At 44.2% G+C, this 14646-nt stretch overlaps 1 protein-coding gene across 1 annotated transcript; it reads right to left on the minus strand.

Moving 5' to 3' along the window:
* Positions 1-7375: 7375 nt before the first annotated feature.
* Positions 7376-14355, minus strand: LOC310672894 (vomeronasal type-2 receptor 26-like; the record flags this gene model as incomplete). The annotated part of the gene is made up of 5 exons (XM_083430547.1): positions 7376-8286; positions 8520-8646; positions 12264-13073; positions 13317-13608; positions 14273-14355. The coding sequence occupies 5 exons, from the start codon at positions 14353-14355 to the stop codon at positions 7376-7378; spliced, it is 2223 nt and encodes a 740-aa protein (XP_083286673.1).
* Positions 14356-14646: the final 291 nt, after the last annotated feature.

The raw sequence follows: 14646 nt of genomic DNA on the forward strand, positions 1-14646 counted from the left end.
TTAACAAGGGTTTAGGATTTACCGTATTTTTTGCTCTATAAGACTCACTTTTTCCCTCCTAAAAATTAAGGGAAAATGTGTGCGCGTCTTATGGAGTGAATGCAGGCTGCGCAGCTATCCCAGAAGCCAGAACAGCAAGAGGGATTGCTGCTTTCACTGCGCAGCGATCCCTCTTGCTGTTCTGGCTTCTGAGATTCAGAATATTTTTTTCCTTGTTTTCCTCCTCCAAAAACTAGGTGCGTCTTGTGGTCTGGTGCGTCTTATAGAGCGAAAAATACGGTATATCAGAGGCGGATGGAACCCCAGCCCGTAATCTGGACCCATGCAAGTTTCCGAGTCATCTTTAAGGGAAGCTCCCAACAGAAGACATTGCAGTAACCCAGCCTGGAAGTTACCAGAGCCCGGAGTGCAGTTGCCAAGTCACCTCTGTCCAAAATAGGGTCCAATTGGAGAGCCAGCAGGAGGTGGAAAGAGCAAATGGGACACAACCAGTGAAAGGGTGGCTGAGAGAAGGCGAGGTTTTGAAAGGAAGACCTTGGGAGGGAGGGGGCTGAACTGGATTGGAAGGAAATGAGTATATAAAATGGAAATGTTTCTTCAAATCCAAGCACAGATGCGATGGATAATAGGACTGACAGGGTGTTTCTGAACATCAGTTGCTGAAAAGGGCGAGGGGGAGCAGAAAGTGCCAATTTCTGTGAGAAATCTAGTTTGTGAGGCTCCTGGTAGAGATCAACTGCAACCCTTAGACATACAGCTTCCTTAGTGGTGTTTTCTCCTAATCTTCTGTGTCTTCTGGGCTTTGAAGTTGCCCATCAGCAATGAGCAACTGGCTCACAGTCTGAATCAGACAGACAAGTCTCCTGATTTCTGTCTGCTGCATTATGACGAGACCTTCTGCCTATGGGACCCCTCAAAGCGCCCACCTCCCTTAGAGGGCACGCTCCCTTTTTCTTCCTGCATTTTCAGGGCGGTGGGATTTGCATTCTGCTGAGGGTCCGCTCCAAGGTTCACATGAGGCAGTTGTGGCATAGTGGTTAGAGTGCCCCTCTTGATATTAAGGTGGGACATTTCATAGCCCTTTTATGTTACAGTAGAACACAAAAGAATTCTTTCTCATCCCTGGTAAAGAGAAATAAGCACCTTATCCTAGATCTCCCAAGGCTATTTTCTGCAATATCAAAACCATAATGCCAGAACAGCCATCTCGAAACCATGCCCACCTCACAAGGTTACTGAGAAGATAAAGGGGGGGGGGGGAAGGACATAGACAACCCCTACAAGGATGTGCAGTTTCACAGATTTTGGTCACAGCCTAACCCAGCTCACAGGGTGGTGGTTGTTGCAAAGGTAAGAGGCGAGAAGAGAAGCCAGCAAGAAGCGGCTGGTGCAAATGTTTCATTTCCGCTTCACAGACCCTGCAGAGACACAAAACCGGTGCCAAGCTCATCCTGCTCCATCACAATCGCTTAACTGCAAAACTGCGCAGTCCTGATATTTTACAGGGGGAAGAAAACACCGAAAAAGTAAAAATATATACAATTGACTTGAAGGCAGAGAGTTTTAAAGCTCTTTTTGCACAGGGCAGAGAGCTTTCCCAGGGGTTTGTCCCGACCATATGTGATTTCGACTTTATACACTATCACCGAAATGTAACCCCTGCAAACGTTGTGTGTCAAACTCTGCACCCCATACAATAGTTTATTGTCACAATTCTCAGCACCCTTAACCAGCAAAACAAGCTCCCAGAAATCTTAGGTGGGTTCATGGGGCTTTGCATATGTGGAGTGAATGTGGCCTAACAGATTTGTGCTTTTTTTGTGTGTGTGTCTACCATCACACAGCCTCCAAACACACGTTGGAAAGAGGCACACATTGATCAAAATGGGGCAGCATAAAATCACAGGTGCAGTCAGCTCTATATTCACAACCCCATTCTAAAGAGTTTCTATATGAAGTGGGGAGGGAGGGGAAAAACAAGCCCTCGAAGAGTGGAATAGCCACATTCAGTGCAAACGTCACCAGGAAATGGTCCCAAGCAACACAACATTACCAATCTGCTTTGTGTCGAAAACCAGGCTGAGCCCGTGATGTACTGCAATCGCCCCATGGTTGCCATGCATGATCAACTCAGCACCTGACCTTACTTCTACAAGAAAGAAGATTCCACCTAAACATTAGGAAGAACTTCCTGACAGTAAGAGCTGTTCGACAGTGGAATTTGCTGCCAAGGAGTGTGGTGGAGTCTCCTTCTTTGGAGGTCTTTAAGCAGAGGCTTGACAACCATATGTCAGGAGTGCTCTGATGGTGTTTCCTGCTTGGCAGGGGGTTGGACTCGATGGCCCTTGTGGTCTCTTCCAACTCTATGATTCTATGATTCTATGACAACCATCTCACAGCCTCGCCCACCTCACAGGGTTGCTGTGAAAATAAAAAAAAGTGGGTCAGGCACACACAACCCCTGTTAAGGAGAATGCTTTAATTTCCCATTTATATATATATATATATATATATATATATATATATATATATATATACATGTTTCCCCAGAATTGCATGCATTTTAACATAACCGTTTCAAACATTAACATACAAGGTTCTTTTGAAGCCGCCTTCCCCTTCCCTCCATGCAGTGCCAGATTTACATATAAGCTAAACAAACTATAGCTTAGGGCCCCACTCCCCCCCCCATATACTTCTTCTTAATTGTATTTCACTGTTAATTTAATTCTTCTTAATTGTATTGCAGTTCAACAATTACTTTGATAAAATAAATTTAAAAAATTCCTTCCAGTAGCACATTACGAGACCAACTAAGTTTGTTATTGGTATGGGCTTTCATGTGCATGCACACAAAAGCTCATACCAATAACAAACTTCGATTAAATTAAGTCTTTAGTTCACTCGCACTTTCACCTTTTTACCCCCCCCGAAATTCAAAATCATGTTCCAATACATAATAAGTTTTTCTTTTATATTATCAACAACTTCCCACCCCATTTCCCATGACGTTTCTCTTTTCCACCCTTTGCTTGTGCCCTGTCTAAAATAGCCCAGATTAAAGGGAAGGAAGGCAGAGAGCTTTAAAAGCTTGGGGGGGGGGGAGGGTTAAGACCTGTTTGGCATGCTGGTTCCAGAAGGTAAGCATGGCCAGGTGGGGGCATCCCAAGGGGCTGTCCAGAATATATGTGATTTAAACTTTACACACTATCACCCAAATGCAACCCCTGCAAAAGTTGTGTGTTGACTGTGTTGGGAATCAAGCCTATATCGGGAGAAACTGGCAACTCTCCCAGGCACCCGGCTTTATCTCCGGTTGACCTCCCTGGCTGCATTCCCCAGCAAGATCCAGGCTAGGTCTCAATAAGCGACTCTTCCCAGCGTGGGAAGAGCACACTCACTCCCTCCTGCTCCCCCGGCAGGGAAAGGAGATAGACAGAAACGTATTTACATGCTTTAATTTCTGTCTCGCAGCATTACAGAAAACGTGTCTGTACTCTTTTTACTCCAGCAATCAAGTGACAAAGACTTCCTGTACTTCCTGTGCATACGCAAGAGGAAGGTCTCAAATTACACTCTGAGCAAATTCCGGTGCATTGCCCTGTGAACTGACTGTCCCACTGTTTCCCACGGACAGTCCCAAAATTCCCATCATGTGATGTTTTCAAGCTAGCAGTTTGCAGCTGTGTTGCTTCTATATCGTAACAGACTGTACATCCCATATAATAGTTTATTGCCACAACCAGTTGCGAGGTTACATGGGGTCTCCTGAGCATGAGGAGCTGCCGGTCATTGAAGCCGTGCTTGGTCTCCTCCTGACAATGCAATGCACGACATCAGACACATGCAATGCGCACCAGGTGCAGGACATCACACGTGTGACGGGCACCCTCAATATTGAGTGCAAGATGGTGCCTCTGCTAGAAGGGCATGGTAGCTCCCATACCGCTTACTTACGCTGCTTTGTATCCTACTTGTGTGCCTTTGCCTGGCTGAAATGTGTCCTGGAACTCTAACATGGCCACATACTTGCCTAAGAGTTAGGGTTGCCATATTTCAAAACCCAGAGCTTTTTTTGGCCATGGGTTGCCATACATCCGGACGTATGGCCGTCCTAGCCTAAGTGGAGGATGGAGGAGTGTGTGTAGAAACTAGGCTGCATTCCCATTATTCTGTCAGATTTTACCTCTGGAACTGCCCGCCACTGGCATGTGGGCCTCCGAAGTTTGCCCAGAAGGGAATGCAGCCCACAGTCTGAAAAAAGATTACCAACCCTGCTGTCAAAAAACAAAACAAAACCAAGTTTCATAATTTAATAATGTTTAGAAGCAGCTGCTCCATGTCAGGGGGTTATATTTGAATAAATCCTAAGTGACTATCTTGGTCATGACCCTTATAAAGATGCTTCATCAGCTAAAGACCAAGCTCACCTTTCACCCTCACAGTGACCCGCATCAAGGCCAGACAGCCACTTCTGTGAAGTCCTGTAAACAAGGTTTCTTCTACTTCTGCACCTGCGTCTCAAGTCCTACAGAGACTGCAATGCAATCATTCTCCTCCATGTCATCATTCTTGTTCTTGGAATAGCTTCTGGGAATTGCACAGGTGTTGCCTGTGAGACCAACCAGCTAAACATGAGAATCAACAGGAAGGAGAGACAATTTCTTGCCTGTAAAGTTTGATGCATAAAATATCCCCTGTGCTAAAGAGAGACTGTCTTCTGCACATCCTTGTGCCCTGACTGATAACGATATTGTTTGAGAACCTGATTGCTACAGAATGCATGCAACCCACACAGATAAACCCTCCAACATTTCTCTGATGTAAATAGAGATGCCCTGTTAAATAATAACAACAATGATGATATTTATACATACATACATACATACATACATACATATATACATACATACATAGGGACGCAGGTGGCGCTGTGGGTTAAACCACAGAGCCTAGGACTTGCTGATCAGAAGTTCGGCGCTTCGAATCCCCGCGATGGGGTGAGCTCCCGTTGCTCGGTCCCTGCTCCTGCCAACCAAGCAGTTCAAAAGCATGTCAAAGTGCAAGTAGATAAATAGGTACTGCTCCGGTGAGAAGGTAAACGGCGTTTCCGTGTGCTGCTCTGGTTCGCCAGAAGCGGCTTAGTCATGCTGGCCACATGACCCGGAAGCTGTACAACGGCTCCCTCGGCCAATAAAACGAGATGAGTGCCGCAACCCCAGAGTCGTCCGCGACCGGACCTAATGGTCAGGGGTCCCTTTACCTTTACATACATACATACATACATACATACATACATACATACATACCCCAACCACCCATCAGACTGGATTTCCCCAGCTCCTATGTGCAGCTTCCAACACATATAAAAACACAATTAAGCATTAAACATAAAAAAACTTCTCTATACAGATGTTTTCTAAAGGTTGTATAGTTTCTTATCTCCTTGGCTCAGGGGTCGCATAACTCCAGATCCTCCAACATAGGGATGTCCTAAGGAAAAGCGGGACATTCCTGGATCAAATCAGAAACCGCGACGGCGTCTGTAAATCCGGGACTGTCACTGGGAAATAGGGACACTTGGAGGGTCTGTTTGGCATCTGATACACCTTTTAAAGAGGCTGATGAATGTATAAATTGTCTTTTGGGCGGGTTGTGTTTTTGCAAGCAAAAATGCCTTAATTCTTGTATCGAGCCAAAACGACACAAGAGATTGAAGAGGACGAATTCCAACATTGTTTATTGCAAAGCAATAGGTTACAATAGGATGGCTCTGCAAAAGTTGCAACCGCGCCCCGTGGTATTTATAAAGTTTCAAACAATGCATTTCAATTTCCACCAATCATATACACCGTTACCTCATTTAAATTGTTAGACCAATCATATGCATAAGCATCGGCTGTTTCTGCGGACTAAGCTCTGATTCCCACCATATTCTGCTATGACCTTGCATGAATACATTTTGTTAGTGTGCGTGTTACGTGTCGCCATTTGCATCATGTAGCAGCTTATGTTCTAGGTTTGTGCTGTATCTTTGTGATTTACATATTAGCTGTATTTCTACCCCAACTGGGGCGGGGCGGCAACTTGCAAAATCAGCAGTGACAGGCTACCATAACTTTTCTATTAGAAGCACACTCAAGGATTTACAGGGGTACACATTATCACATTTATTGTAGCCATTTGGGCCACTCCCACAGTGCGACCTCTCTATGTGGTCATCTCATTGTTTAAATAAACCCCCAATAAACCTAAATGTTGTTTTCTGAGTGGATTGTGATAGTGGACAGCCAGATAGACTTGCCTCAGACTTCAGAGATCTAAGCTGGCCAGGGCGGCCTTGCCAGGGACCAACTGCTTGAGTTTTGTTTGAGTTTATAACTTTATTTTAACAATGAAAAAAAAGGCAAAGGACCCCTGGACGGTTAAGCCCAGTCAAAGGTAGCTATGGCGTGTGGCGCTCATCTCGCTTTGAGGGTGAGGGAGCTGGTGTTTGTCCACAGACAGCTTTCTGGGTCACGTTGCCAGCATGACTAGACTGCTTCTGGTGCAACGGAACACTGTGAAGGAAGCCAGAGCGCACGGAAATGCTGTTTACCTTTCCGCTGCAGTGGTATGCACTTATCTACTTGCACTGGTGTGCTTTCAAACTGCTAGGTTGGCAGAAGCTGGGACACCACCATCAAGCGGATTCGAACCACCGACCTTAGAATCAGCAAGCCCAAAGAGGCTCAGTTGTTAAGACCACAATGCCACCCGCATCCCTTATTCTAACAAGACTGCCGCCCTGAGCCTCAGACAAGTTCTGCATGGTCCTGAACTCCTCTACTATTGCCAGATGCCTAAAGATATGCGATGAAGGAGCCAGGCAAGTCACATTGGGGAGAGCATTCCACCAGTGGAATCAAGTGGGAATCAGGCTATGATGAAACCATGCACGTTGAAAATTAAGCTTAAAGGGTGTGTGGCTGCTGGTGTCATTCTGTATTCATTTTCATCATTTTATGATTTATGCAAACTAAAGGGAGATTGAACTTCAAGGAGCTATATTCTACAGACAACTACATAGCTAGCATTACTGTTGTGCTCACCATCAACTGTCAAAACAGAATACAGTGGTACCTTGGTTCTCAAATGGCTTGGCTCCCGGACAAATCGGTTCCCGAACTTCACAAACCCAGAAGTAAGTGTTCCGGTTTGTGAACATTTTTTGGAAGCCAGATGTCCGACATGGCTTCCATGGCTTCTGATTGAGTGCAGGAAGCTCCTGCAGCCAATCGGAAGCTGCGCCTTCATTTTCGAACGGTTCCGGGATTTGAACGGACTCCCGGAACAGATTAAGTTTGACTACCAAGGTACCACTGTACTTTAAGAATTAGATGCTATCTTTACTTTTTGTCGTCAGGTGCTCCTTTGTATTCAGGTCAGGCCTGAGTATGATAATGTAGCATTTGGGAAGGAAGATGCAGCCCAGAAGCCCAGCACTGGAGGCCAACATAGAGAAGACCTGCACGGCTACCATGTATTTCCCTTTGGTGCTCAGGTAGGTGGGCACAAAGGACACCCAAACACTGCAGAAGACCAGCATGCTGAAGGTGATCAGCTTGGCCTCATTGAAGGCCCCAGGCAGCTTCCTGGCTAGAAAAGCCACAGTGAAGCTAATGGCAGCCAGGAAGCCCATGTAGCCAAGGACAGTGTAAAACATGGCAGCAGATCCTTCATTGCATAGAAGGATGATCTCTCCAGCCTGGGAGTGCATGTCAGAATCTGGGAATGAGGGAGAGATACCTAGCCAGGTGGTGCAGATGAGAACTTGGACACTGGAACAGGAAATGACAACAGTGTTGGCCAGACTCTTCCCCAGCCATCTCCTCACCTTGTTCCCTGGCTTTGTGGCCAGGAAGGCCAGAACCACAGTGATGGTTTTTGCCAAAACAGAAGAGACGGCAACCGAGAAGATGATGCTGAAGGCTGTTTGTCGGAGAAGGCAGGTCACTTTCCTTGGCCTCCCAATAAAGAGGAAGGAGGAGAAAAAGGAAAGTAGAAGGGAGAAGAGAAGGATATAGGAGAGGTCTCGGTTGTTGGCTTTCACTATGGGAGTCTCCTTGTATTTAACGAGGATTCCTAACACAATGCCTGTTGTTAAAGACAAGAATACGGTAACAGAAGTTAAGATGACCCCCAATTGTTCTTTATAAGCCAGGAAGGTGATAATCTTGGGGACACATTGATCTTGGTCCTTGTTTGGATGCTGATCTTCTGGGCATTTGATGCAATGGTCTGCATCTGAAGGGTGGAAAGAGTGGCTTCAGCATCATATACAACCAAACAATCTATTCTATTACTTTTTTGGGGGGGAAAGATTCTTATGGGGGAGATGACACCTGTTTATTAGGGGAGGCAAAATTCTTTATAAATGCTCAGAAATGCTTTTAGAATCTTCACTGAAAGTCTCTCTGAGTGATTCTTCACCCTATTTATATTCTCCTAAGGAATTTCCTAACCTTTGATTCACTCACCTTCCTCAGTGGAGATCATCCCTTCCGCACATGGAGCACAAGCATAGCAGCAAAGTGGTTCTCCTTCTTGAACCACCTTGGTATAGCCCGGCAGACAGCTTCTGGTACACCTGGAGAGAGGCACAGCCTAGCCATGCAGAGAAGAAGGTTCATCAAGGGTGAAGTGTTAGGAGCATCTGTGCCTATGGAGTACTGAAGGGGATCTCACTGAGCCCATGTGCTTTTTTTCAGGGAAGCACTTTTGATGCAAAACAGCATGGAAGGGAAACCTCTTTGTGTCAGGAGCTCAGCCTGCACTCGAGTAGGATCCTGGCAGAGACACATGCCCGCCTGGCATGTTCTCTCCCTCCTGGTTGATTGTTCGGGAGCTTCAAAAGCTTTCTTCAGCCCGAACATCACAGCGACCGATGCCAACTGACACTGGCACACTTAGGGATCCGCAGAGTTTGCGCATCATTCGCGTAACAGACCTCAGCAACTCAGCATTTTGGCTAATCTACTTTATTTACATATAAACACACATGGAGAACGGCAACATGGCTCCCCCTCTCTCTCTAGCATCAGACAGCAAAGAGAAAAAGAAGAAAGGACAAACTTCACGGAACACAGTAACACAAACATCCTGTCTCCGTCACTTCCCACTCTGTGGAGTCAAAACATACCACATCATGTGAAAGACAAAAATCCCATGACTGCAATCATGGAGCAGGAATTCTAACACCTTGGTGTGTCTGCTTGCTTGTTTCAACATTTATACCTATCATTTCTCAAGGCAATGGACAGAATAAGCAAAAGCAATATAATAATGACAGAATAATAGTGCAAAACAAAATGCTGCAATGAAACACACTGATAAAGAGCAGAAATTAAATATACCATCACCTGATGATGCTAACTAAAAAAATGTCTCCTGAATTATTATTATTTAATTTTTTTCTAAGAGTTCTGGGTCCTGGGATAGAAGGGGAAGATGAAACAGTCATGGGGTGCCACTACATTGTGGTAAAGAGCCTTTCTCTTCTACCACTATATTAATACTGTGGCTATTGTTACTAGTAATATTAACACCACCTTTCTCCCAATTAACTAAAAAAGAACACTATTATATCCACCCCTAAAAGCAACCTTGTGTGCTATGCTAGGAGGAGATACTATAACTAGCCCAAGGTCACCCAGTGAAGTTCATTTTGGCTGAGCAGGGATTTGAAATATGATTTCCCAAGTCCTCTCCCCTACACCATTTTTGGCATTAGAGATCAGATCCCAAGTAAAGTCTGCATTAGACTTGTGAGCCACTGGACCCATAACTTGTTATACTGGGCCCACAACCTGTTCCTGAAGAACTTCCTGACAGTAAGAGCTGTTCGACAGTGGAATTTGCTGCCAAGGAGTGTGGTGGAGTCTCCTTCTTTGGAGGTCTTTAAGCAGAGGCTTGACAACCATATGTCAGGAGTGCTCTGATGGTGTTTCCTGCTTGGCAGGGGGTTGGACTCGATGGCCCTTGTGGTCTATTCCAACTCTAGGATTCTATGATAGCATGTCTGAAGGCAGCCCTGTTTAGGGAAGCTTTTAATGTTTGATGCATTACTGTATTTTAATATTATGTTGGAAGCCGCCCAGAGTGGCTGGAGAAACCCAGCCAAATGGGCGGGGTATAAATAATATATTATTGTTATTGTTGTTGTTGTTGTTGTTGTTATTGTTGTTGTTGTTGTTGTTGTTGTTATTATTATTATTATTATTATTATTATTATTATTATTATGTCACACCTTAACCAGTGTGGTCAGCAGATTACTTGCACCCCCAGCAGCATATTCCAGCAGAACATCAGAGTGTTCTTGCTCTCCAGTTGTCAGCCTTTTTCAGAGTGCACGGTTAAGAAAATTCCTTGCCCACACAGTTCAGTTCAGAGTATAAAGTATTTAAAGACAAGTATAAACACGCTATCTACATAAACTTAAGAGATGCTGGTGCATCACAAACTATTAAGTGCAGTTCCCAGCACAGCACAATATTCAATGGAATATTTGTGGAAAGGATTTTAGTTGAAGTTCCATATAAAGTAAAAGGTAAAGGTAAAGGACCCCGGCAGTTAAGTCCAGTTGTGAACGACTCTGGGGTTGCGGCGCTCAACTCGCTTTACTGGCCGAGGGAGCCGACGTCTGTCCTCAGACAGTTTTTCCGGGTCATGTGGCCAGCATGACTAAGCCGCTTCTGATGAAACCAGAGCAGCACACAGAAACACCTTCCTGCTGGTACCTATTTATCTACTTGCACTTTGATGTGCTTTCGAACTGCTAGGTGGGCAGGAGTTGGGACCAAGCAACGGGAGCTCACCCCGTTGCGGGGATTTGAACCGCTGATTTAGACCACAGCGCCACCCGTGTCCCCTCCTGCTTCCATATAAAGTACTAAGTACTAATAGGAGTTTAATATTTGTCATGTGACATAAGGAGTCTCATACCTTGTTAAACTGTTGGGGCCAGACAATGGCTTTTGTGATAATGGTAAACTTTATGTCAGGGGAGGTGTCCCTCTCTATGCTCCCAATTTTCCGTCTAACACGAGACTTATTGGGAAACATAATCCAGTTCTCAATATTGTAGTTGCCTGACAGCTCTCCATTCTCATCCAAATATAGCCTGCCCACTGAAGTATTCAGAAATTGAATTTCTCTTAAAAAAAGGTGGAGCTGAAATGGAAAGGATACAGTAGCATTAAGGAAATATAAATCTATACTATCTCAGCATTGCTCACTTTGAGCTGTTATGAATTGGGGTCAGGGGTTCGGTCTCCCCAATTTCAGTAGCACCCTGTGGAAGCCCCAAATTTTGTGCCCCTCACTTCTCACCTTCCATTCTGCGTGTGCCCAGCACAGGGGAACCAGTTACATTGCCCCAAATCTGCCTCCGATAGCTCAACTAAACTATATGCCTTTTTCAGGCATTTTATTTATTTAAACATTTTTAGACCACATTTTATATAAAATCACAAATCTTTTAACACAGTAAGTTCATTACACAAAAGAAAGGTTAGATCTTGATATAACACATTTAGCATTTAGATCTTTTTGTATTTTTGTATTTTGTATTATATTATCTGTAGTTTCAAAAACTGATTTGAGCTGTATTTTATTATCTTGTTTGACTGTATCGAGAACTGTCCTGTGCTCTTTTGACAAATAGCTGTATATAAATGTTTAAGGTCTGTATATATATGTTTGAGGTCCAGCACCAAGGGCCTTCTGGCGGTTCCCTCACTGCGAGAAGCCAAGTTACAGGGAACCAGGCAGAGGGCCTTCTCGGTAGTGGCGCCCTCCCTGTGGAACGCCCTCCCACCAGATGTCAAAGAGAACAGCAACTACCAGACTTTTAGAAGACATCTGAAGGCAGCCCTGTTTAGAGAAGCTTTTACTGTTTGATGCATTACTGTATTTTAATATTTTGTTGGAAGCCCAGCCAGATGGGTGGGGTATAAATAAAAAATTAATATTAATAATAATAATAATAATAATAATAATAATAATAATAATAACAATAATAATAATAATTTACTTGGGCACGGTGGAGGAAGTATTGAACTGGGAAGAGAGTTTCCATATAAGCATAATGAGCAATTATTATTTTTTACCTCTACCAGGAGCCTCATGAATTGGATTTGCCTCAGAAATGGGTCTCACTTGTAAATTTGATGTCACATTTTGGGGCAATGTACTGCAGTCTGCAGAAAGGGAGAGAAAATACCTGCCACGGCTGTAGCCTTTGATGTTCCAACCTGTCTCCTCCACCAGCCACCAACATCCACTTTGATCTAGCTGAATATGCAGCATTTAAGGCATGTGCCACAGCTTGGACACTGAAGTAAGTGATGTAGCTGTTTTGAGACAGGGCTCTCTCCAGCTCCTCTTCAGGGACCAGCTCCAGTTTCTCATTCTCTGTGCATCTTCTCCAACCTTTCACAGCCAGCACATGTTTTGAATATAAACAATGAAACGCTTTCTGCCAGAAGTGATGAAGAATATAGGACGATGGGTTATAGTAGTCACGCTTAGTCCTTTCCCCCAACTTCATTATGAAGGACAAAGACCCATGGATGTACTGGAATAAATCAGGAGGATAAGATAAAAACACATTGATGTCCTTTAAACCTATTGTGATCCAGACTTTTGGCCCAATTTGTTCCCCAAGTGCTGCTTGTAGTGTCATGATTGGGAGCCACCCCATGCGAGTATTTTCATAGTAAACAAATACACCCAGTTGTCTCCATAGGACAAAGGGTTCATTGAAACTGAACATTAGATGTGGATTCTTTTCTGGAATTCTTTTTGACAGAGCAATGCAAATCCCATTGCTGATCATCAGACGTGTCAAGCCACTGATAAATCTTTCTGCATCATCGTTCTCTGGAGCTAAGAGGCCAATCCATGTCCATCTGAAATGCAGGAGCAACTTGATAATACCCAAGTATTGACTTTCTTCTTTGGGGACCATTCGGTACAGAAAAGGGAAATGAGTTTTATCATTGAGAACTTGAGGAACCAACCCATAACTGACCTAGCAAGGAAAGGAAAAGATTAGTGTTTCGTTTTGCTTCCAGGATAAAGATCAGATATTTATTAACCTGAAATGATTAATATCTAACAACATTTGTGCTGGCTGTGACAAATTGGAGTTGTAGTCCACAAAATCTGGATGATACCGGGTTGGTGAAGGCTGGATTTTTTTTGGGAAAAGACCCCTGAACTTTTCCATACTTTTCTCACTTTTTGATGCTCTTTCTTACCATTCCCTTCATACCTGTGGGATTTTGTAGACGCCCGACATGGCAGAAATCTCTTTTGAGAGTGTAGAATCGGCCCCCTCCAGAACAGCCAGAAGGTTATTCCTTTTCCTGCACTTATAGTTGGGAATGTTGCTCCTGCCACCTGCAACCAGGTCTAGCATGGCATCAGAAGTGATCCTGGCATCAAAATAGTTCTCATAGAGGTTATAGCCCAGGGTGATGTTGGGTAAGAACTGGGGATTGTGGTTTATCTCTTGGATGGTGAACAAGAACGACGAGATGTGCCAGTGGAACCTAGGTGATGGACTGCAAAAATTGAAGCAATTAAAAACCGTCAAACTGCTTATCAGCATTTAATGAAAAAAAAAAGTCACACCTAAGGGGCTATTTAGGCAATATGAATCTCATAATTGCTGACCCCAAAATAATTGTCTTCATGTTGGTGGCAGAGTGTGAGAGGGACTTATCCTTTTTGTAAGGTGAAAACTCACAGACCACTTAAGAATAAAAATGGGGAAATTCATGCTTCCTTGCAGAAGAGGAAAAGAACACAGTCTTGAAAAAAGAAAATTAATAACTTTTTTTTGGAAGACTCATGAAATTTCCACAAAGGCTGCAGTTTATTTCTTAGTCTTTGTTGTTTCAAAGGGCTGTTTCGTAAGTTCCACTTTGTTAAAATAGAGAACTTTGTCCATACTCTAGAAGGGGAATAAGACTGCAACCCCAAATCCATATACTTAGCAGAAAGCTCTATTCAATCAGTTGGACTTAGGACTCATTCATACTTCTGCCTGTCCTGGTCCACCCGCTTACAATCTAATGACACAAAAGGAAAGGGGGTTAGGAGAGGGGCGGAAAGCTTTCATTTAGCTAAGCAGGATTTTAAAATAAGCTTCTGGGCTAGGAAGGAAGACCTCCCACATTCAAATCCTGGCAGCTACTTGCCTGTAGCAGCCACTCCACCACCCACCTGCCAGTGCTATAAGTCAATGCGTCATTTTGATCTGTGATAAAGTTGAATTGCATTCTAGCATTACATCCTTCAAAAGGCATCACGGTAGCACAGCACAGATAGATCACTTCACCAGGGATGAGCAAGGGAACCAGAAAATAAAACGGGTGGGAATATTAGAACACCAGCTCCAACTCCCATCTGCCCCAGTCAGCATGCAGGGGACAACCATGGAGTCTCAAATTTCAGTGGCACCCCATGCAATGCCAATTTTTTGTGCCCCTCCACCTCTCACACTCCACTCTGACCAGCAGTTGAGGCATCCAAACTAGTCGTGTGCTCCCCTAAATCTGCCTCTGCAGCATGGGCAATGTTCAAGGATAATGAGATAT

This window comes from Podarcis tiliguerta (assembly GCF_965153285.1).
Source record: "Podarcis tiliguerta genome assembly, chromosome: 2".
Lineage (NCBI taxonomy): Eukaryota > Metazoa > Chordata > Lepidosauria > Squamata > Lacertidae > Podarcis > Podarcis tiliguerta.